Source organism: Peromyscus eremicus, chromosome 1 (assembly GCF_949786415.1).
Source record: "Peromyscus eremicus chromosome 1, PerEre_H2_v1, whole genome shotgun sequence".
In the NCBI taxonomy this organism is placed as follows: Eukaryota; Metazoa; Chordata; class Mammalia; order Rodentia; family Cricetidae; genus Peromyscus; species Peromyscus eremicus.
The window spans coordinates 26088181-26109679 of NC_081416.1; the positions used below are offsets into that span (position 1 = coordinate 26088181).

At 39.0% G+C, this 21499-nt stretch overlaps 1 protein-coding gene across 3 annotated transcripts in view; it reads right to left on the reverse strand.

Annotated features, from left to right (window-relative positions):
- Positions 1–21499, reverse strand: part of Pcgf5 (polycomb group ring finger 5) — a 113204-nt gene that overhangs the window by 12590 nt on the left and 79115 nt on the right. For all 3 annotated transcript variants that reach the window (XM_059258785.1, XM_059258784.1, XM_059258787.1), the window contains exons 3-7: positions 12053–12149; positions 9239–9294; positions 9074–9133; positions 5703–5851; positions 2332–2430 (exon numbers count right to left, since the gene is read on the reverse strand). In XM_059258785.1, the coding sequence (XP_059114768.1) occupies positions 2332–2430; positions 5703–5851; positions 9074–9133; positions 9239–9294; positions 12053–12149 (461 nt within the window). The remainder of the gene's footprint in view (positions 1–2331; positions 2431–5702; positions 5852–9073; positions 9134–9238; positions 9295–12052; positions 12150–21499) is intronic.

The following is a 21499-nucleotide window of genomic DNA, read 5'->3' on the forward strand; positions in this document are numbered from 1 at the left end:
TATAATGAATGTTTATCATAGATCCCTATAAATGAGATGTCTCAGTCCTCTAGTTTCTAGTGAAAGAAACTGCTTAAGATTTATTTCAAGTGTGGATGGGGAGAATGAGTTTTACATAGATCTGAATCTATCTAGACAAAGGCTGCAATTTTGAACTTTGAAGCCTAACACAACATATAGTCCCAATTATATTAGATATACAAACTAAATTACTGGTATTTGAATGATTTATGGCCTTGAAAATTTTCAGTTATTTTACTAACTCTTACAAGAATAAAGTAGACACCTCTCTTTATCTTGTCTGTAAAACAAATTCCTAAGCAAAGTTGTAAAGTTGCAATTACTAATCAGGCAAGCTGTACCCACAGTCATTAGCAACTGAAACCCCCTATCCCAGTTAGTACTGCTGTTATGGAAATTTTAGACATTTCATTAAATCACAGGCCTAGACGCTTGGCAGCAAAATAACGGGAGACCAATCTGTATTTTAAAGAAAGCAAAGGACAAGTTCTTTGATTGGGATAAGATAAAGAATTGTTAAAAAAGAAAAATCATAGTACATGGCAGAAGACAGAGAAGAGTTTTCTTAGCTCCAGTAACTTCCTGAAGAAAATTAACTCAGCAGTAGACTTCTAAAGAAATAAAACTATACATGATACTTTTCATAAATAGAACAAACAGCAAAATAATGCAGTAAAATAATTTCATTGTATACTTTTCACTATAGATGGTATCTGTAAGTTGTTAATCTTTTATGCTTACCATGACCTTTTTTTTTTTTTTTTTTGTTTTGTTTTGTTTTGTTTTGTTTTGTTTTTTGAGACAGGGTTTCTCTGTGTAGCTTTGTGCCTTTTCCTGGATCTCGCTCTGTAGACCAGGCTGGCCTCGAACTCACAAAGATCCACCTGCCTCTGCCTCCCGAGTGCTGGGATTAAAGGCATGCACCACCACCGCCCGGCCCCATGATCTATTTTTATGTACGTTGGTGTTTTGCTTGCGTGTATGTTTGTGTGAGGGTGTCAAATCACTTGGAGATGGATTACAGATGATTGTGAGCTACCATGTGGATGACAGAAATTGAACCTGGGTCCTCTGGAAGAGCAGTCAGTGCTCTTAACTGGTGAGTAATCTCTCCAGCCCCATATCTGTAATTTTTTAAAACCACAGAACCAAACTAATAAAAAAAATTTAACCCAGACTAGTCATCAGCCACATGAGACATTTCCATTAGGTTCAAGGTCAGATGCTTTCTTAGATAGATAGACTCCTTCCTGTCAAGGTCTGTGCTTAAATCCCATCACCCTTCAGTTCTCCTCTCCTTTAATAAGAGACTTACAGTCTCATGCAAGGTCACACATCTCAACAGAGTGTGCCTGTACTTTGGCCCCTGCTCTGGCTCACCACCAGGATAGGGAACCTGCCCATACTTCAGATCCATCTCCTATTTGCCATTTGAGGTTTGTACTTTGTCCTCTAAGGCTCAAGGGACATCACAGAAGAGGAGACAGAAAGACTTTCAGAGTCAGAGGACAGCGAGATGGGCAGCAAAAAGAACTCTTCTGGACATGACATAGTCTCTACACTAATGGATTTCCTGCAGCTATAGTTATCCACATAAGACCTGCACAAGGCTGGGGAGAGCATCATTTCATCACAGATGGGAGTCCATGAGGCCCCATCCTACGCTGGGTAACTACTGGCAATTAATGGTTGCTTGGGGAAGGGGTCATTTCCTTTGGTGGTGTAGACAGTCTAAGTTGTCCTTGTTCTAGTAAATAACCTTTTACTCAGGCTCAGGCAAGAAACTCTTAGTGCCACTCCATGGACCACAAACACAAAGGCACGGGAGTAGGAGTAAAGTACACTGAGAAAGGTTCCAACCGGAGGCAGGGTGATGAGAGGGGGGTGGTGGGAAGCAACTCAAATGCACTTTATAAAGCACAAAGCTGCACAACAGTAACAAAAACATGCAAAAAGTGCACACCTTAGAGCATGCTGACACTATAAAAAAAGAAAGAACTCATTTTGATAGGAGACTTATTTTGGGAGTATTTAATATAAGTTTTACTAATATCTCCTTTAGTTACAAATATATTAATGTGATTTTCTTGGGACATGTTCTAAAATGTTACATAAATATTACATTCTAAAAATTAATTTTTATTATGTTATTACATATTATAATAAAAACATATATTCATTATATGTATTATAATGAAAATAACCAGTTTCTACAAAAATTTTGAATATATCCTTTTTACTTCTTTTGCTAGAATTTTACTACAGATCAGAATCATCAAAACAATCACAGTTAGATATTATTTTACTTACCTCATAAGAACTTGGAAGTTTTAGTTTTAAACTTAGAAATTTTTTAATAGTTCCTACAGTAACTCGTGTAGAACATCGAATGAATTTCTTCATGAGACCCTAAAGAAAAAAAAATGACAAATTAAACACTCTAATTTGTTTTTACTAAAACCTTAGGCATTCAGAGGCATGGAGGCATGTATTTGTAATCCCAGCACTCAGAGGATGAGCTAGGATTTGAGTTTGACTTCCACCTGGGTTGCAAGGTGAAACAGTCTCATAAGACCACCCAAATCAAACTGTACCAAACTAAAACCAAAGGCACAATTTTCACCATATGCTTTCAGTATTTTCAAAATGTAAAAAAACAAAAAAAAACAAAAAACTTTTAATTCTTTTAAGTAAGAATGTTCTTAATCATTGCCTATTTACATGACATTCCTCAAGAATGCATTAGTGTGTAAATTAACAAAATCCTGTCAAGTACACAATCTGTTTTTCTCTAAGATATTTTTAAACAGAGAAAACAGTTTATGGAAAAGGCCACAAAACTGTCAATATTTTATTAAATGATGTTACTTCTGAAAGTAGTAGGGACATCATGCAGAACCTGTAAATAACTGCAGGGAGCAGTATTTTTACAGAAGACCTGGGAGGAGCTCCAGATAGAGCAGAAAGGCACTGCTCTGTCCACAGCACGCCTCAGCGCCTTCCAGCTGTGCAGTGTGGGCTCTGGGCTGAGGAAAAGCATTCCCCAGGGATGGGCTACTGCACTTTACTATATAGCACTAAGGCCTGCGTGCTTTGCTGTGTTCTTGTTTTACATGAAGACAGTGGTTCTCATTCACTCTTTAAGCTTGAGCAGAGCCCTGCCCTCCAACTGCTCCTCACATCACTGTTCAAATTCCTACAAGTCATTAATAATTCAGAGATGTCATAATAGTTAAGAGAATATTTTTAAGACAAGGCAAAAGAATGTTCCCAGAACTCATAATTCAATAAAGTCTGACACAAATCTAATAAAATTTCACTCTGAATTATGTGAAAGTTGACTTGGAAATACTTAGAAAATAAATAATAATAAGCACTTTCTCTAGGAATACTTTCTAAGAAAACCAAATTAAACCTCCTGGTTGCGTGTTCCTGAACACTACTGTATAGATGTCTAGAAAGCGCTGACACCACAAGAGGCAATGACTAACAGGTGCTGGGTAGAAGACAGGATGGTGGAGAGGAGCCAGGGGCCAGGCTTCTCACCATCTCCTTCCTGACAAGGAAAATGGAAGCACTGTGCTACATCCCAGTGCTCACAGGAACCTGCAGGGGTGGGGGATGGGAGGGTGAGGTCCATGTCTAACTCTACCCTGCTCAGCTGTCTAGAAAGGACCAATATTTTTGGAACATCTGCATATCTAGACATACTACATGGAAGAAGACTGTTTTGTTTCAAAAATGTCACCTTCCCTTCCCATGGCACAACATTCTTATTCTGTCTCCTGTTGTCCAATTCAGGTCAGAAAATGCAGAATTCAGAAATGTCCCCTGCTATGGGATGGTCTTTCTGTAAGCTCTGTCAGAAACAGCTGAAGGACATGACAGGACAGAGAAACCTCTGTTTACATTCTAAGCTGTTTTTCCTGAGGCCACAGTGTGAGCACCCATATCTGAAGTGCCCAGACTCAGCTACTTCAGAGCAGGAGTGGATGGATCAGCAGTTGTCAGAAGCTGATAAAATAAAGGCCCCAGTGCCTGTCTTTCTTCCTTTCCTTCTCAAGAGTTACAAGACTAACTACAAAAATCTGCAGGGCCCTCCTGGGAGCTCAGAGGGGCCTGCAGTTCTAGGACACAGTTCGATCATTTGTTTTGTGGAGCTTTATAAAAACACAAAGTCAGCTTTTTGCTTTTTAAGCTCAAATGCTTTATAATGTTTTCCTCTCATTTCTTTAGTATTAGGATTTACATCTCTACCAATCAGAGCAATTAACAAGTGTGACTTTAACTTCTTAAATTGCAATATAACATCATAAAGTCATTATTTAAAATGAACAATTTAGTAGTTTTTATAAAGTTGTTTAACCATTATAATATCTAATTCCAAAATTTTTCCTTGTCCTCTAAATAAATTCTTTACACATGAGCAGTTAGCAGTTACTTCCTATTCCTACTCCTACACCCACTTGGTTCCTATTCATCTGTCTCAAGTGACACTCCTTTTTAAAAACAAAAAAACACTTATGTCATTACCACACAGCGAATAAGTATTCATTTGCTTACTATGCTCCAGTATATTCTTTTATTGTAAGATGCTGATAAACTGAAAATCTGAGTTAAAATGATTTGTTTTTAATTTCCTAATACAAAGTACCATTATTAGTAATATAGTAAATATTATAAAAATAGTAAAGAAATTCAACCCAAACACCTGTTGATTTACAGATATGAAGTGAAAGAAAATTATAAACAGAAAATATGAACTTGTAAATAAAATAAAATGCAGAGAAAAACCCTCAATGACTAATATGTGCTTGGACAAAGTGACAAAAATCTACGTAAGAGCGAAAAAACCACTACAGTGAACATTTGTGATGAGAATGAAAGTTGCTGCCAATTCAAACACCAGGAAACACTGAATAATATTTAAACACCAAGGACAAAACTGAGACAGCAGTGAGTCTTCAGATCCTTTAAGAAACAGTTTAATGATCAGACACAGAGAAACGGGATGAGAAATGAGGACTACGTAGAAAAATAATTAAATTCAAGGATTTTATCAGTTCTTTATATATATATATAGGCATTTTATAACACAAAGTTACTTCAAAACCTACTATTTTATTAATAAAATATATTAGCCATGAAACTGGAGGCTTATAGTTTCAAATAAAGTAGAAGACTGAAGAATATAATTTAGGGCTGCAGAGATGGCTCAGCACTAAGAACACCAGCGCTCTTCAGAGGACCCAGGTTCAATTCTCAGCACCCACATGGCAGCAGCTCACAACCACCTGGAACTCCAGGGGACACCCTCTGATGGCTTCTGCTGGCACCAGGGATGCACATGATGAACAGGCATACATCGAGTAAAACACCTACACATATAAAATAAAACTAAAATTCTTTAAAAAAGAATATAAAGATAATTAATACAAAGGTTGGAGATACTGCTTGAATGAAACAACCAGCCTGAGTTGGCCACTGCATTTTAAAAATCAGCCACTAGATGGTGGCATTGGCCTGGCTGGTTGGGGTGGGAGGACAAGGTGCCTGTAAAGGAAGGTCTTGACCACTCCCAGGTATGGGATTTCAGAGGATGGTATTCAATTGCATTATGGTAACAAAAACTTTGAAAGAAAGCACTTTGATGAGCTGGAAAATGAAATCTGCCCACTCACCTTCACTACATTGTCCCCTGACTGCCCATTATTTCGTAAACAATCCAGACAGATAGCAATTTGTGGGTCACTTCTATGGTAGTCCTTATCATCTTGGTTTTCATCACCTTCTTCATCTGCTTTAGATTTGTCAACCTTTGACACGTCATCTGTATAATCAAAGCAAAGCCCACGTAACCCAAAGTTGAAAGTCAATCAACAATACGGTACTGCCGAGTAGTGGTGGTGGTGGTGGTGGTGGCGGCGGCGGCGGCGGCGGCGGCGGCGGCCTTTAATCCCAGCACTCGGGAGGCAGAGCCAGGCGGATCTCTGTGAGTTTGAGGCCAGCCTGGGCTACAGAGTGAGTTCCAGGACAGGCTCTAAAGCTACACAGAGAAACCCTGTCTCGGAAAAAAAAAACAAAAAAAAACCAAAAAAAAACCAAAACAAAACAAAAAAAAACACCAAACAATACGGTACTCACAAAAACAATAAGCAACCTAAAATATTTCCTAACTGGTCTGAAGAATAATTGAAAATGTTAATCCTTTTTAAACCCTCTAACATACTCAACAATGGAATATTCATCTAAGGCCATCAGAAACATAACAGTGTAAGATTTCTGGGCATACTGAAAAATCCAATTGAAAGATTCTGGATTAACTATATTTGGTCATGAAAGACTGCAATTAGTGATTAGACCACTTTTAGAAGGCAAACAGGATACCAAATACTTCCAAATTCAATAACAGATGTGCTCAAAATAAAAACCAAGTGTTAACTTTCAAATTACATTCTCTCCAGTCTCTGAATTACAAAATATTTATAAAATCAATTATGGGAAAAAAAAGAATTAGATTTTTAAAAGCATGCTTTGTAACCACTTAACATGTTAAAATTCCACTAAGAAAATATGAATACTATATGTAACATAAAATTTATTTAAAATGTTACATGCATGCAACTGTATTTATTGATGCCTTTATGGGATACCTTGAACAATGTTTCAGACATGCATTGTGCTAGGCCTGAGGTAACAATAATACAATTAAAGGGCATGAAGTCTGAACAGGAAATAACCTCCCTAGGCTCATGAGCTTGAATGGTGTGCTGTTTGGGGGAGTTATGAAACCTTTAGGAGGTGGAGCCTTGAGGTTTTATTGCTAAGCTCCACTTCCTGTTCTCTTCTTTGGGAGCCTCCTGCTCTTGCTCCATGCCTTCCCGGTCATGATGCACTGCACTCTTGAACTATCAGTCACAGGCTAACCGACCCCCTACCCCACCCCCCACCCCCACTCCCCGCATCCTTGTCAAGTAGTTTGGTCTCTTCTTGTCAAGTATTTTGCCACAGAAATGAGAAAAACAAACACTAAGAGTTAGCATCCTTAGCATTATGGTGCCAGGGTCCAGGAAAAGGCAAAAAGGGACAAATATAGGGTGGGTAAATAAATGAAATATGTGACCATGTAAGAGTCAGGAAACTTTTCCAGATGAAATATAGCTACCTAAGCTAAATATGAAAATTCAGCTAGCCAAGAACTATATTTTTAAAGTCCCCCTACCAATGAGAGGCTAGGCTTTGTTCAATACAGTAAAAGCCTTACACTGTACCTTACAAAAATGGGTAGATGGCTTTCTTTTTCCCATCCATATTTACACAGAACCCATGTACAGACACTGTCTTTATGAACCAAACACCTAGCGCAGTGAAAAGCCCCACACCCCAAAGTTAAAGACCAAATCCAAAAATATTTTGAAAAGGAGAAAAATAGGTAAAGGGAGATAAAATTCATAAACCAGGATATACAAAATTACCTATTTTGTCTATGGCACTCATATATAAAACAAATCATAGCTTAAACCTATTCTATAATTCTGACGGCAATTCCATGTGTGCTAGTAAAAATTGAACTATTTTATATTATCTACTTTTTTTTTAAAAACGGCAAGCTAAGTACATTGTACACAGGTAAAATAAGCTTTAGGTTAAGTCATTTCAGCATCTTTCTTCATTTTGTTGTTATGTATAAAAATAGCCCCTTGCTACCATTATTCTACTCATGAAAACTATTATCAAAGCTCCCCTGCTAAGGGATTAAATAGTTAAGTAAACTATTAAAGCCATTAGCACCATCATAAATGAGAAAAAGAGACCCAGCATTTCCTCATCCATCTGCAATGACTTTGATTTTATGAAACTTTATGAGCAAATCAAGGCTGGTGACTAAGTTCACAAATGCACAGGGGCCTCTTGAATGGTACGTAGGGCATCCTGAATGAAGTCTTGTGTTTAAAAACATGAAGAATGGTATTACTTTCTGATTTAGATATCCCGTTGTATGGATAATACACATACAAACAGCTCCTTTTCAGTACAGCAACATTTGCCACTCTGCTGAAACTACTGTTACTGTGTGTGCATGTGTGCGCGTGTATGTGTGTGTTATGCATGTGTTCATGGAGGCCAGGACTGAATCCTGGGTGCTCTTAAGTGCTATCCACCCTTTTTTGAGATGGGAGTCTCTCACTGGCCTGGACCTCACTGACTAGGTTGATTGGCTGGCCACTAAGCCACAGAGACCAGCCTAGCTCTGGCTTCCTTGCGCTGACTTTTAAACACCGTATGTATAGGTAGGTGCATGTGTGGATGTCAGGTCTCTAAGTCAGTTCTCCTTGTCACCTTGAGGGACTGAGGGACCGAACTGAGTTATCATATCTGTGTGCAAGTATCTCTACCCACTGAGAATCTTGCTGGCCCATGCCTCACTCTTTTATGTGAGTTCTGGGGATCAAACTCAGGTCCTCATTCTTAGGCAAGTACTTTACCCAATGAGTTCTCTCCAGGCCCTGCTGAAATGATGAATTATTACTTGGGTCCCAAAGAAGAAACCTGGACCCTTAGCCTGGTGATGGGAACATCTTGGTGAGCACACAAAAGCCCTTGCTGACAGATCCAAGACCTAACGTGAACCATCAGCGGTCTGTCCACCTGTGCTCCTTCCATAGCATCAGAGCGCAGCAAACCCAGACTTGGCTCTTAACCACATCTCATTTCTGGCTCCTATTGAAGTGCTTTTACAAGTGAAGTAAAATTGAGATGCCTTCACGACTGAGGTGCTCGCTAAGATTATTTATTACTTCCGATTTTTCTGTCCTGAAACTATTAGTATTATAGCCTATTCAATGTTTTCTCTTTCATTTCTTTCCTTTCTCCTCCCAAAGTCCAATTTCCTCTCTCCAATTACCTTCAACTGGAGTCATGCAGATCTGCAGTGATTTAGATACTATCTCATGAAAGGCTGCATGAGTCTCGCACAGGAGAATTCTGAGTGCAGAAAGACATTACTCCACCAACGTAATAATGAGAGAAGTTGTCAGAAACATAGAGTTACCTTGTCCATTTTCTTGAGGTTTATTTTTCTTCCAAAATTCCAATTCACGCTGAAGTTCTTCTAATTTGAAGGAAAAAAAATATGAAAACTATAGGATTAAGTCTTTAATAGAAATACTGATCTCATAAAACAAGAAAAGTCTGTAGAACCCAAAGAGCAACTTACGTTCTCGTAGTCCAGGTACCAGCTTAAATATAATTTCCTCCAGTGTATTATCCAACCTTCAGGAGTTGAAGGGGGTTAAACAATGAAGATATCAGAATCCAATACGCAAACAGTTGAGATTTCTTACACATACTATGAAACACAGACTGCAGATGATTTTTACTTTTACTTACTTTTTACTTTTGTTAAACAACCTTTTATTTACTCCACCAGTGCTGCCTTCATAGGGAGCACTCCTGCTCCACCACCAGTGCTGCCTTCATAGGGAGCACTCCTGCTCCACCACCAGTGCTGCCTTCATAGGGAGCACTCCTGCTCCACCACCAGTGCTGCCTTCATAGGGAGCACTCCTGCTCCACCACCAGTGCTGCCTTCATAGGGAGCACTCCTGCTCCACCACCAGTGCTGCCTTCATAGGGAGCACGCCCACTTCTAGTAGCCTTCCCTTGGTGGTATACTAATAGGGAAAAAAATAGTTCCAAAGTTCCCAGCCTTCCCTACATATACACCCTCTGAACATGCCTTTGCCGTTCTTCACTTGGTCAAGAGGTGGAGTCTAGATCTCTGAGAATTCCCAATCCCAAGAATAGGGACTACCCCAGAAAATTGCTTAGACCAAAAGGAACGCGGGACAAATAACACTGACCTTGGACCTAGCCTAGGTCTTAAGAGGCACTGTAGTTCTGCTCCATGTACATCAATCAACTAGGAGAGGGCTCCACTGCCCTGCTGAGGCAGCCCCAGATCACTGCACTGGCAATCCACCCCAACACATGGCAGAACCCAGTAGTTAACTGAATGAGCAGGAATGAGCAAAGTCAAGACCAGATTGCTCACTAACCCACACCACTGCTGAGGAGAAAGGAATGCTTGCCATCTGAAGCACTAATTTAGAGGTGGTTTGTCACGCAGCAATAGCTAACATTCCCACTCTTTGAATCTCTACAATGCTGGTTCTTTTCTAAAAATGAATGCTCTCCATTTCATTTTCTGAGAAATTAAGACAGTTTGACTCTTCCAGCTCCCTAGATACAAACTTATTTATCTAGGCATTCTTCTAGTTTTCTTTTCCTGATAATACATAACCCTTCTTTTTCCTGGCTCCATTTCTTCAGCCCATTTTGTTGCTTCTACACCTGCTCTTACTTTATTTTCATCCTGCTTAACAGCATTACTCTTCTTTGACATCAAACTCTAAAGAAGCAAAATCTATTTCCTTAAGCATCTTTTAAAGCTATTTCTGGAGCTGGAGAGATGGCTCAGCAGTTAAGAGTACTTGATGCTCTTGCACTGGACTGGAGGTCGGTTCCTAGCACCCACACTGGATGGCTCATAACTGTCTGTAACTCTAGCTCCAGATCTAATGCCTTCTTCTGGACTCTGCATATATCTGCTATAGATACACGACACACAGAGAGAAAGAGAGAGGCAGAGGCAGAGACAGACAGACAGACAGACAGACACACACACACACACACACACACACACACACACACACACATTTGTTTTTAAATCTTTTTTCAATCTGAAAAAATTTGAAGAGTACAGTCTGTTACTTCCATTCCATACTGTTACTTGCTGTTTTACCTTCCTCAACTCCCTAGAATTGGTCCCTATGACCACTACAGTTTCACAGCTATATGACAGCCTGGCTTAACACCAACTCCCTGAAATTTCCTTTCTTCGTTTTATTTTTTTCCCTGTCTGTTCTATGTGCCCAAATATTTTTTCTTTATCCATACTAAAGTCATCCCCCAGTGCTGGGGAGCAGGTTCCTGGACTCTTCACAGACACCAAATCTGGATGGTCAAGTTCTTAATATAAAACACTGCAGGATGTCATATCTAATACACATCTTCCTATAGATTCAAACCAGCTGGAGTCTGCATATAGTAATATAATGTGAATGCATTGGTTAATTTTATTGTTTGGGGATAATGACAATTAAATGCTAAGTACAGAAGCAATTTTTCTTGCACATATATCTGATGGGCACAGTTGGCCAAATCCACTGGAGGAAGAAGCCAGCCACAAGGATAGAGTATAGAGCAAGTATAGAGTATAGTATTCTCTATATGCCACCTTCCTTCTTTCAGTGTTTCTGTGGGCCATGTGTCCGGGGTCCTCATCTATTTTTGTAGCTTTAAACTAACATGTGGGCAGTTGTTTGTCTCACCTTAGGTGTAGTCTGAATTTCCAACAGATGCTGAACAACTCAGTCATCTGCTTTTACCCACTTATGTGGGTACCCACTGTCTCATCAAATCCCTCCAGAGCAACACAGAACATCCCTTAGCTACCTCCCTTTCTTAAAGTTTTGAATGATACTACAACACTCCCGAAGAGGCTCCAAGGGAAAGGACTCGCTTTGCTCTTTCTTCCACTTTTCACTGAGCCTTACTCTCAGTTACTTCTTGGTCTGTCTCCCACATATCCTTTCTTAACCACCTCACATCATCCTTCCATTCTTAGGTACCATCACACGTCAATCTCTTTTCTCCCAGCACACATTTTTTTTCTTATTATTGCCTTCCTGATAATTTTATTACCAATACAGTTATCCAATCTAGCTCACCTGCATCTGAAAATAACTCAACTGAAGTCACTCTGAAAAGCCCAAGAGAATGTTGTCATTTAAATTGCAGGTACATTTCCTAAACATTATGTAATCTTATTTCAAACTTTTATTAAAAGATTTAAAAATGAAGTAAAATGCTTTAAATGCCCGACTTATGCTCAAATAGCATAATAAATGATAAAGATTACAAATGTATACAATTAAAATCAGACAAATTATGAAATATATTTCTTTACCTCAACATTTCTAATGGATTTGTTTCATGAACTTGGTTGCCACACCTCGGACAATCATTGCTGTCTTCAAAGTGCTGGACAATACAGGTCTTACAGACTACAAAGAGACAAGACAGGTTAAAATTAAACTCTATGAACTTCTAAAATTACACCACCCAAATAAAGTCTAACAAATCAAAGTCCACTGCTACAATATCAAAAGACAATTCCAATTTACTTATTGTTCCTATTAATATATTTATAAACTAAATATACTCTACTCATAGCCTATTAAAAAACTGGTACATTTTACATAAAAGGGTCTTTTTCATTTGAAGAAGTATGACAGAAACAAGTTGTTGATTTTGCTTTTATTTCTCTTGTTAAAAGTTTGATTGCAATATAAATAGTTCTCAATAAAACCTGAACGGTTAGACATGTAGCTCAGTGGTGAAGCATATCATGCCTGTGAGGTCCTGGGTTTAATACACAGCAATGGAAAAACAAAACCCTGGAGAGAATTACTTATACCGCCAGGGTGGTTCCTGGGACAAGCAGCAGTTATGACAGGATTTCTGGGTCTTGCAGAGCATGATGAATCTGTGCTCGCAGGTGCCATAGGGACACAAAGCACACAGACTAGGAAATGGTTGTCATGTTGGAACAAAGGCACAAGAGGTGAACTGGAAGAATGGCTGAGAAATGGACAAGGGTAAATAGAATTTTAAATAAAGATTCTAAATAAAGAATAGAAGTTTGGAGCCATGTGTCAACATAGCCCACATTTCCTCTGAACAGAACTAATCTCTGTGGTCATGAGTTCCCTTTTATCTTTTACCTATGCTTCTGTTACCTAGTAAGCCAACTGTTCTGTCCAAATGTGTCCTTATGCAAATTTCAGCAACTGAACTATAAAACTGCAATCCACTTCCTATCCCAATAATTCCCTTTCCCATATTATTTCTCTACATAATCTCAAATTGTCTCTGGGTATAAACCTGCTACCCTTCTTTCATTTTACAATCGTCCTCCACACTGCTCCTTTCCCTCTCCTTATATCCCACACACTCTGACAGAAGTAAAGTTTATCTAAATGACTGGTCAAGAGCAAACACCAAGATTCCTACCACTGAGATTAGGTCTGCAAACTCATGCATATCACATTGCCTAGAGCAATAATAGGACAATTCTGCCAGGCATTTTAAAATTACTTAGTACATATGGGAAATAACATCTCTTTTATTCATTTATTCAATGAACTGAATGTCAGGTATTATACTAGGAGCTGGCAATACAGGAATAAATGACAAAGTCCCCATCCTTAAAAAATGTATATTATGCTTAGAAAGGCATACAAATTTTAGTTAATGATAAGTGGTAGTCTTATCTTCCCTGCCCTTAAGAAGGTAGAGGCAGAGTCCTGATGTCTGGCAGTTGTTTAGATGCAATGATCAGGGCGGGCCTCCTAAGAAGGTGACATCTAAACAGATCTTTCTATGTTTGATAAGGGCACTTAGGTCCCATACTATCTTTATTCCAACAGCCAAGGATAGTAACCTCTTCACTATAATTCTCCTGAAATCTACATGAAAGACAACATCAGAAAACATGATTAAAAATATAAGATAATAAAAGCCCAATGTATAATATAGAAGTAAGTATGTCTTGTTCTTCAAGATATCCTGACACCTAAAGAGTGCATAAAATTTTTTTGTTTGTTTGATTCAGGGCCTCATGTAGCCTAGGCTATTCTTGATCCTCCTTATTTCCAGCTCTCTAGTACCTGGGATTACACATTAGCACTACCACACCTAGATTCCAAAAGGGTTCTCAAATGTTTGTTCAAAAGTCAAAATAATCTCTCAGAGGGTTGCCTTGTTAAAACAGAGACAGAAATCCATTAGAAAATTCCTGGTATGTGCTCTTTCCCCAAAGTCATTAGATAACTGAAACTTAAGGTGTGTCTGGGGGGGGGGGAGCAGGGGTAGATAAGAAACAGGAGTAAAGCCCCCCCACACACACATACACAGGGTTTCTCTGTGTAGCTTTACATCTTTCCTGGAACTCACTCTGTAGCCCAGGCTGGCCTTGAATTCACAGAGATCTTCCTGCCTCTGCCTCCGGAGTGCTGGGATTAAAGGCGTGCACCACTGCTGCCCGGCTAGAGTAAAGGGTTTTTGACAAAGCCTAACACTGCTAATACTGACCTAGAGCTCTGATTCTTGTGGTTCAAAAGTTTTATCACACTTAATGAATTCAGTAATCCATGGCTGTCTACCAACCTTGACCAAACACAGGTACATGCCATGCCCAGAGCAAATCCTTATTAGACCAGCCAAGACACTAAGGGTAAGACCCTATCCTCCCAGGGACACCAATGCTAATCTAAGCTATCTGATCAAAGGGACGTAAAGCTGAAGCATCCAAAGGTACACGGAGTTCTAAAAATAAGACGTGTGAGCTGCTTGTGACCAAAGCAACAACCAGTACCCTAACACTGATGAGGAATACTTATCTAAATTGTATATCTGGGTTGTTCAATATGGTAGTCACTGGTCACATGCTGTTACTGAGCACCTGAAATGTTGTTAATTTGAGATGTACTACAATTGTAAATACACACTAGATTTAAAATATTTAATATAAAAATAACCTAAATAATTTTTATGTTATTACAAGTTGGAATGACAATTATTTTAGATATATTGGGTTAAATATTAAACTTGTTTCTTTTAAATGTGGCTATGAGATATTTTGTTTAACTTTTACTGTTTTGTACAGATGGCTGTTTTGTCCGCATGTATGTCTGTGCACGTGTGCAGTGTCCTCAGAGGCCAGAAGAAAGCATTAGATTCCCCCTGAACTGGAGTTATATTTATAGATGGCAGTGAGCCAACATGGTGTTGTCAACAGAATCTGGATCGCTTGAAAGAGCAGTCTGTGATCTTAAGCACTGAGCCATCTCTTCAGCCCTGTACTAATACTAGATATTGTTTAATTACACATGTGGGCTTTTGGGGGGTGGTTAGGGACTAAATCCAGGGCCTTGCTCATGGCAGGCATGTGTTCCATCACTATGTTCCCAGCCTTGTTTAAAATTTTAGTTTGAGACAGTCTCAGTGGCTCAGGGTGGTCTTGAAGTTTCGGTATTGCTCAGACACATTATGAACTTGTCTTTCCCTGCCTCAGCCCCTGAGTAGCTGGGATTACAGGTATGAGCCACCATGCCTATTGGGGATGACAGTTATTTCTGCTGAAGAGTGTGGGAGCCCACAGAGGTTTCCTAGTGAGATCTGAGCTTGCTTTACCCAGTAGGGATGCATAAGGGATGATTGGACCACGGGCTTGGATACCAGGTGTTTGGAAGGGTCTACACTTGGCTGTATCTAGCAGGGGGGAGGTCTTTTGCCTCACCTCTTGGCATTGTTATAAAAATCCCTTTTGAATAAAGTTCTGGACCGTTGGGTATTGACCCAGGTCCTCCCAAAGCTATGCTGTATTTCCCTCTTTCCTCTTGTTGGTAGGCCTATCATTCTACCTGGTATTTTCTCATCCCTCTCTCCTCAAGAGTTCCTATGAAAAGTGGGGATAGAACCCTCCATAGAAGAGGATGGCTCTAACTTGACAGAAACTCCCATCCCTATTTTTCCACAGGGACATTTGAGAATACAGTATTTTATTCATTTCTGCAAATGAAAAACAAGAGGCTTCTGTGGGTCTGTTCTATGAATGGCAGCACAAAGACCAAAATGCAGGCTTTACGACATGAACTGGAACATTTCTAGAGGTTAAGGCTCAAAATTAGCCTCAAAAAATAATTACAATTTTAAAATAAGTTTAAAAAGAAAAACTTAAGATGTAGAACACATCATTTTTACCCTAGTATTCCTCAGTGTTCAAGTGACTTGGTGGCGGCTGGATGGTTGTCATCATCACCAATACGTGAAAGAAATTGCATACCAGCCCCATCATCCTAAACATGGACATATGCATTGTCCAACTTCTATGTACACATGTGTGTATCCTAGTTGACAAGCAGTTCAACACATCAATTCAGTGGTTCTCAACCTTCCTGATGCTGCAACCCTTTAATACACCTCATGTTGTAGTAACCCCCAACCATAAAATCATTTTCCTTGTTACTTCATAACTGTAATTTTGCTACTGTTATGAACTGCAATGTAAATATTTTCAGAGGAAGAGGTTTGCCAAAGGAGTTGCGACCCATAGGTTGGTTGAAAACCACTGAATTAGATATATTAGTACAATCTAATAATTTGATTTTCACTACAACCCTATAAATTGGGCAGCAGTATTTGACCTCATACATGAAGAATGTGAGCAGAGGACAAACCATGTAATAGCATCACAGTACATGGTGAAGCCAGGACTTGAATCCAGTCTATTTCATAAACGTATATCCGTATGATATATCTCTTGCTGTTCTTTCCCACTATCTATAAAATATAGAATGAGACTACCTTATTCATTTATTTGGGAGTTGTAGTAAGTCAACTTGTAGAATTGGATCTTACTAGTATACAGGCAGGCCATTTCCTTAGTGTAAAATACACTTCTGTTGACTATATCCCTTGCCAACTATCTCTCCATTGCTTTGTTCTCCTTTGCAATAAAACTAGAAACTGATGCCTATAGACTCTCTCTCTCTCTCAAACTTACTTTTTCATCCCGTCTATACCTTTATTAATGTTAAGCACAGGGCTTGGATTTACTTCAGTGGTAGATGTTGTACCTAGCATTTCTGAGGCCTCAGGTTCAATTTCCAGAACCACAAAAGAAAAAAAGTTTAACATATCATTCACAGTACAATGGTCAAACTAGGAAATTAAGTTTGCCACCTTCCCAAATGTACTCATTATTAGCTCTCTCTTAACAGGATCCTTACAGACAAATCTGTTCTTACTAACTTACACATGTAACTCGGCTAATTTCCCCTGTTCTTAACACTCAGGGTCCTCCTACCTCTTGGCTCCTCTTTACTTTCTCCTGGGTTAAGCCCCCTTTGGTATTCTATTCTGTAATCCATATTCATTTCATTCATGGTTTCATTGTTTATGTACGTTCTATATGCTGATGGTCTTCATTAATAAGCACGGATCTACCGTCAAAGCATACTCAGAATCTGACGTTTTACCAGCATCACCACATTGGTACAAACCATCACGATCCCTTTCCTGAAATCCTGCACTAAGATCCTGATATTTCTATTTCCAATAGAGTAATTTAGGTGGTTCTATTAACTATAATCTAGTTTGTATTATTCCTTTACTCAACACCATTCATGAAATGGATCTTCATTTCCCTCAGAAGAAACAAAACAAAAGCCACTCAAATTTTTGAATGTGCAGAACCCGTGGCCCACAGCCATCCCCACCTCATCTCTGAACTTTCATTCACTTGCTGATGTGTAGCTGAACTGGCCTCCTCGTCATTTTTCAATATGCCACACTCACACTCAAGTCTTTGATCTTGGTATTCCCTCTGCCTGGAACTTCTTTCTCTGATATTTGACAGGCTAGCTTCTCTATCACAAAGTCCATTCAAACATCACTGACTTAATGAAGCTTTTCCTGGATACAGACGTTCATAAATTATAGCACCTTCTTGAGTGTCCAATTCCCTTTGCCCAGTTTGACCTTCCCTTTTCTACAGCATATAGTGACAACCTTCTAATATACACTACGATTTACTTACTACAAACTCTACTGCCTACTATGTCCCAAGTATCTATACCGGAATCTGAATGAGAACAGGTTCAATAGATATGTACAGACAAAGGAAGCCATGGGGTTAAGATAGTAAAGGTAGCCCAGATTCCAGGCTACAACTCCACCACTGTAGGCCAGTCAGAAAGAAGCCTACATTGTCAACTGGAGGAATTCTGAGTTTCCAGCAAATCAAAATGCACTCATTCCGACCATAACTAATATCTAACAAGAATCATTTTCTCTATCAATCAGCAGTTGAGTATTCTGAGGAAGTTTTGCTTACACACTTAATTTCTTTTATACAATAGTCTGTTGAAAATTAGTATGTATAAAACAAAGCAATTGTGAAGATTCTTCGAAGTATCCAAAAGAAACCATTTTTTTCTACAATGTTAGACTGCAGCTCTTCAGTTTACATTCAGCCTTTGTGCTAGGTTCTTAGTTAATACTGTTTATTTACCATTATCTCTAGCACTGGTGACCTTCTGTTATATACTTTGACCTCAGTCCAACACTGGTGTCAGTTCTAATTCACTCTGGCCCATATTTACTATCAGACATCAATATACAAGACAATTTCACACTTTTTAAATTGTTATCCCTTCATTTATCCATCTGTGTCTCCAACAATGCTTTGCTCAGCAATTTATTCCTCACTATCTCATAGCTTCAAAGTAAAAAAGATCTATAAGCGCAACATAATTCATCTTTAAAATTAACAGCTAGTACCTAGACTGTTTAAAACAACTATTCTAAAAGTCATCAAAATGAACACTGTAATCACTTTTATTAGTGAATGCCAAAAACGCTACCTGAAGTTTAACACCAGTATGACGATGTCTTCATTTCTACTGCAACCTATGACATTGTATGTACCTATGTATGTAGATAATATAATTTCAATTTGGAAATTGTTTTTCTAAAAACAGATTTTCACTCTCAAACTAAAACCCTTATTAAGAAAACAGAAATTTCATCAAAAATAATGTCTTTTTCATTAGGATAGCTATTCAATTCAGAACTAATAGTAGATTCATATCCTTACTGAGTATCTAGTAATACCTCATGAAATCAAATTTTTCTCCCATATGTAATTAACGTTACTTAATGGGTATTAAAAATAAAGTGAAGTGGATGAAGAAAGTTAGGGAAATGTCACAATGCATTTGCAGATGTGCCTGACTCAGACAGCAGAACTGAGCACCCAGCTCTGGTTTTTGTTTTTAAACTGGCCATTTCTTAGTTCTCAGTCCTCTTTCTGCATAAGGATCTGAAATACACTTCCCTCAAGTCTTTCTGAAGCCTGTGTCTTCCTTTTCTTTGGTCTCCGATGAATAGCAACAAGCAAGAAAGGCTTTTCTCTGCTTCATTTCCCCCACAGCATTTGTTATATACAGAACCTGAAATTTCATTCTTTTCTTGCCTGTTGTCTGTCTACCCCATCAGAGCATAGGTTCTAGGAGGTCATAGGCTGGGCCTGTCATGTTTGTTTCTCTGTTTCCTGTGGTAAGACTAATGTCTGCCACATGAAAGTGCCAATAAACACTTGCTGAATGACCAAATAATACTGCCCAGCTATGAGGTGTGTTGATTAGATTAAATAAGACAAAGAAAAGAAAGCTTGAACTCCCCATGACAAACATTCAATAAACAACAGCTATGGCTTCAATCTTTTATTAGCATTTACTTTAATGACTGTGACTGTCTAATTTAAGAAATGCTAGAATGACAATGCTCTGATGCAGAGTGGTGCCTGTCACACTCCAGTGTAACAGAGTCACCTAGAGGGCTTGTTAATACAGACTTCTGGCTTATCCCCAGAGGTTCTGAGTCCACAGGTCTAGAGTGAAGCCCAAGAATTTGCACTGCTAATGAGCTCCCAGGTGACACTGTTGCTCATGGATGCTGATAGCCTGGAGACTGCACTTTACAAAGCAAGAGTATGGGGCGTAAGATTTTAGTATTAAATATCAACGTCTACACCTTAACTGAGTAGTCATATGGTTATGATATTCAAAAACAATAAATGGGCTGGAGAGACATCTCATCACTTCTGAGTGTGTACTACTCTTACACAGTTACAGAGGACCTGAGTTTGGTTACTAACTCTCTGCTGGGCAGCTCACAATCATTTGCAACTCCAGCTCCATATGATCTGACGCCCTCTTATGGCTTCTGTGGGTATCTACATTCATGTGCAAAAACCCAGACAGACATATACATAAAATTTTAGAAAAATCTTTAAAACAAAAACTAATGAATAATTAAAATTTGCCATCATGATTAAGCTACTCCTGCATTCTCTTACATTTACTTGTGTATGTGTGTGTGTGTGTGTGTGTGTGTGTGTGTGTGTGTGTGTGTGTATGTCTGTGAGTGTGTGTGTGATCCAATCAGTCTTGGTGGCAGGTACCTTAACCTGCTGAGTCAACTCCTCCATTCTTAATGTTGTGATACAACATCACCAGGTTCTTCATAGTAACATCAACTATAATTTTCAGTGAACCTGCCTTCTTTGTATAAGTTAAAAATTAATACAACACTGTTTTGTTCCAAGGGATTACTGCCATAATTTCTGAAAGGACAGAAAGAAGAAATTATGTACCACAAAACTTTTTTTTTTTACTACAGAATTTCATGTCTATGAACACATTTTCTCCCCTGAGGGAAGAACTATAACATTCCTACAGGAGCCTTGATCTAGAAAGGGTTAAGAACCAATGCACTGCATTTATCCCATCTGAGCTTTTGTAATGAAGGTCCTTTGTTCTTAAGTGATAAGTCTTTTATTTTGTCAACAATGTATACAATCACTAGTATATACACCCTAGGCAACTCACACACACTTCTTGGGGCCTGTTATAAGACAGAAGATAATAACCTCTGGAGTAGGACCATCAAACATTAGTTCCCACTCTAGAGTCCATCTCTTTCTCTAATACTCACAGATGCCTGCCTCAGTTGGTTCTAGGGTAGGTTTTTAAAATTCATAACTACTAACAAACATTGTGCACTGCATTTGAATCGCTGAAAGGAAAACACGGTAATCAATCACTAACTGTGCATTTCAGCTTGTATTACACACTCACCAGATATGAAGGAGACACTTAACCTACATCTGCGTAGAAGGAGAGGCATGTAATAGATGGAACTTAGAGGAACCGAGTCTTTAGTTAAAGGATGGATAACTGCTAGCAGGGAACAGAGCAAAGGAAGTTCATGCAAGGAAGAGAGAACCTAAATCAAGTGTCTCTCCCCCCTGTGTGTGGTGTAGCGGAGAAGGAGAGGCGGGGGCAAACAATCACAGATGAATAGCTTTAGTTCATCCTGGAGGCAGCAGCGTACCTTTGAGACATTTTTTGGCCAAGATGAAAAGTAACAGTGACAGACATTATGTCTTTAGAAACAGCCACCCTGATACTGGTTTAAAATGTGCCCTAGTGGGTCTGGTGAGAAGGAAGGAGGACTTGAATGAGAACAGTAGCAGGGGTGGAACTAAATGGACCGGGATTCTGGGACAGTTTTGTTGTTAAGGGTAAAGAGAACCAACCAACAGCTGTCTAACTGGACCAAAGGCCCACTCAGTGAGGTGAGGGGAGAACCATGCCTGCTACTGAACACCTACCTACCCGGCTTCCTGGGGTCACTGGAAAAGAATCTACTACAGCTATTTGGCTAGACTAGAGTAATTCCTTACTACATTCTAAGTCTTATCCTTAGACCCACAGGTAAGTGTAGC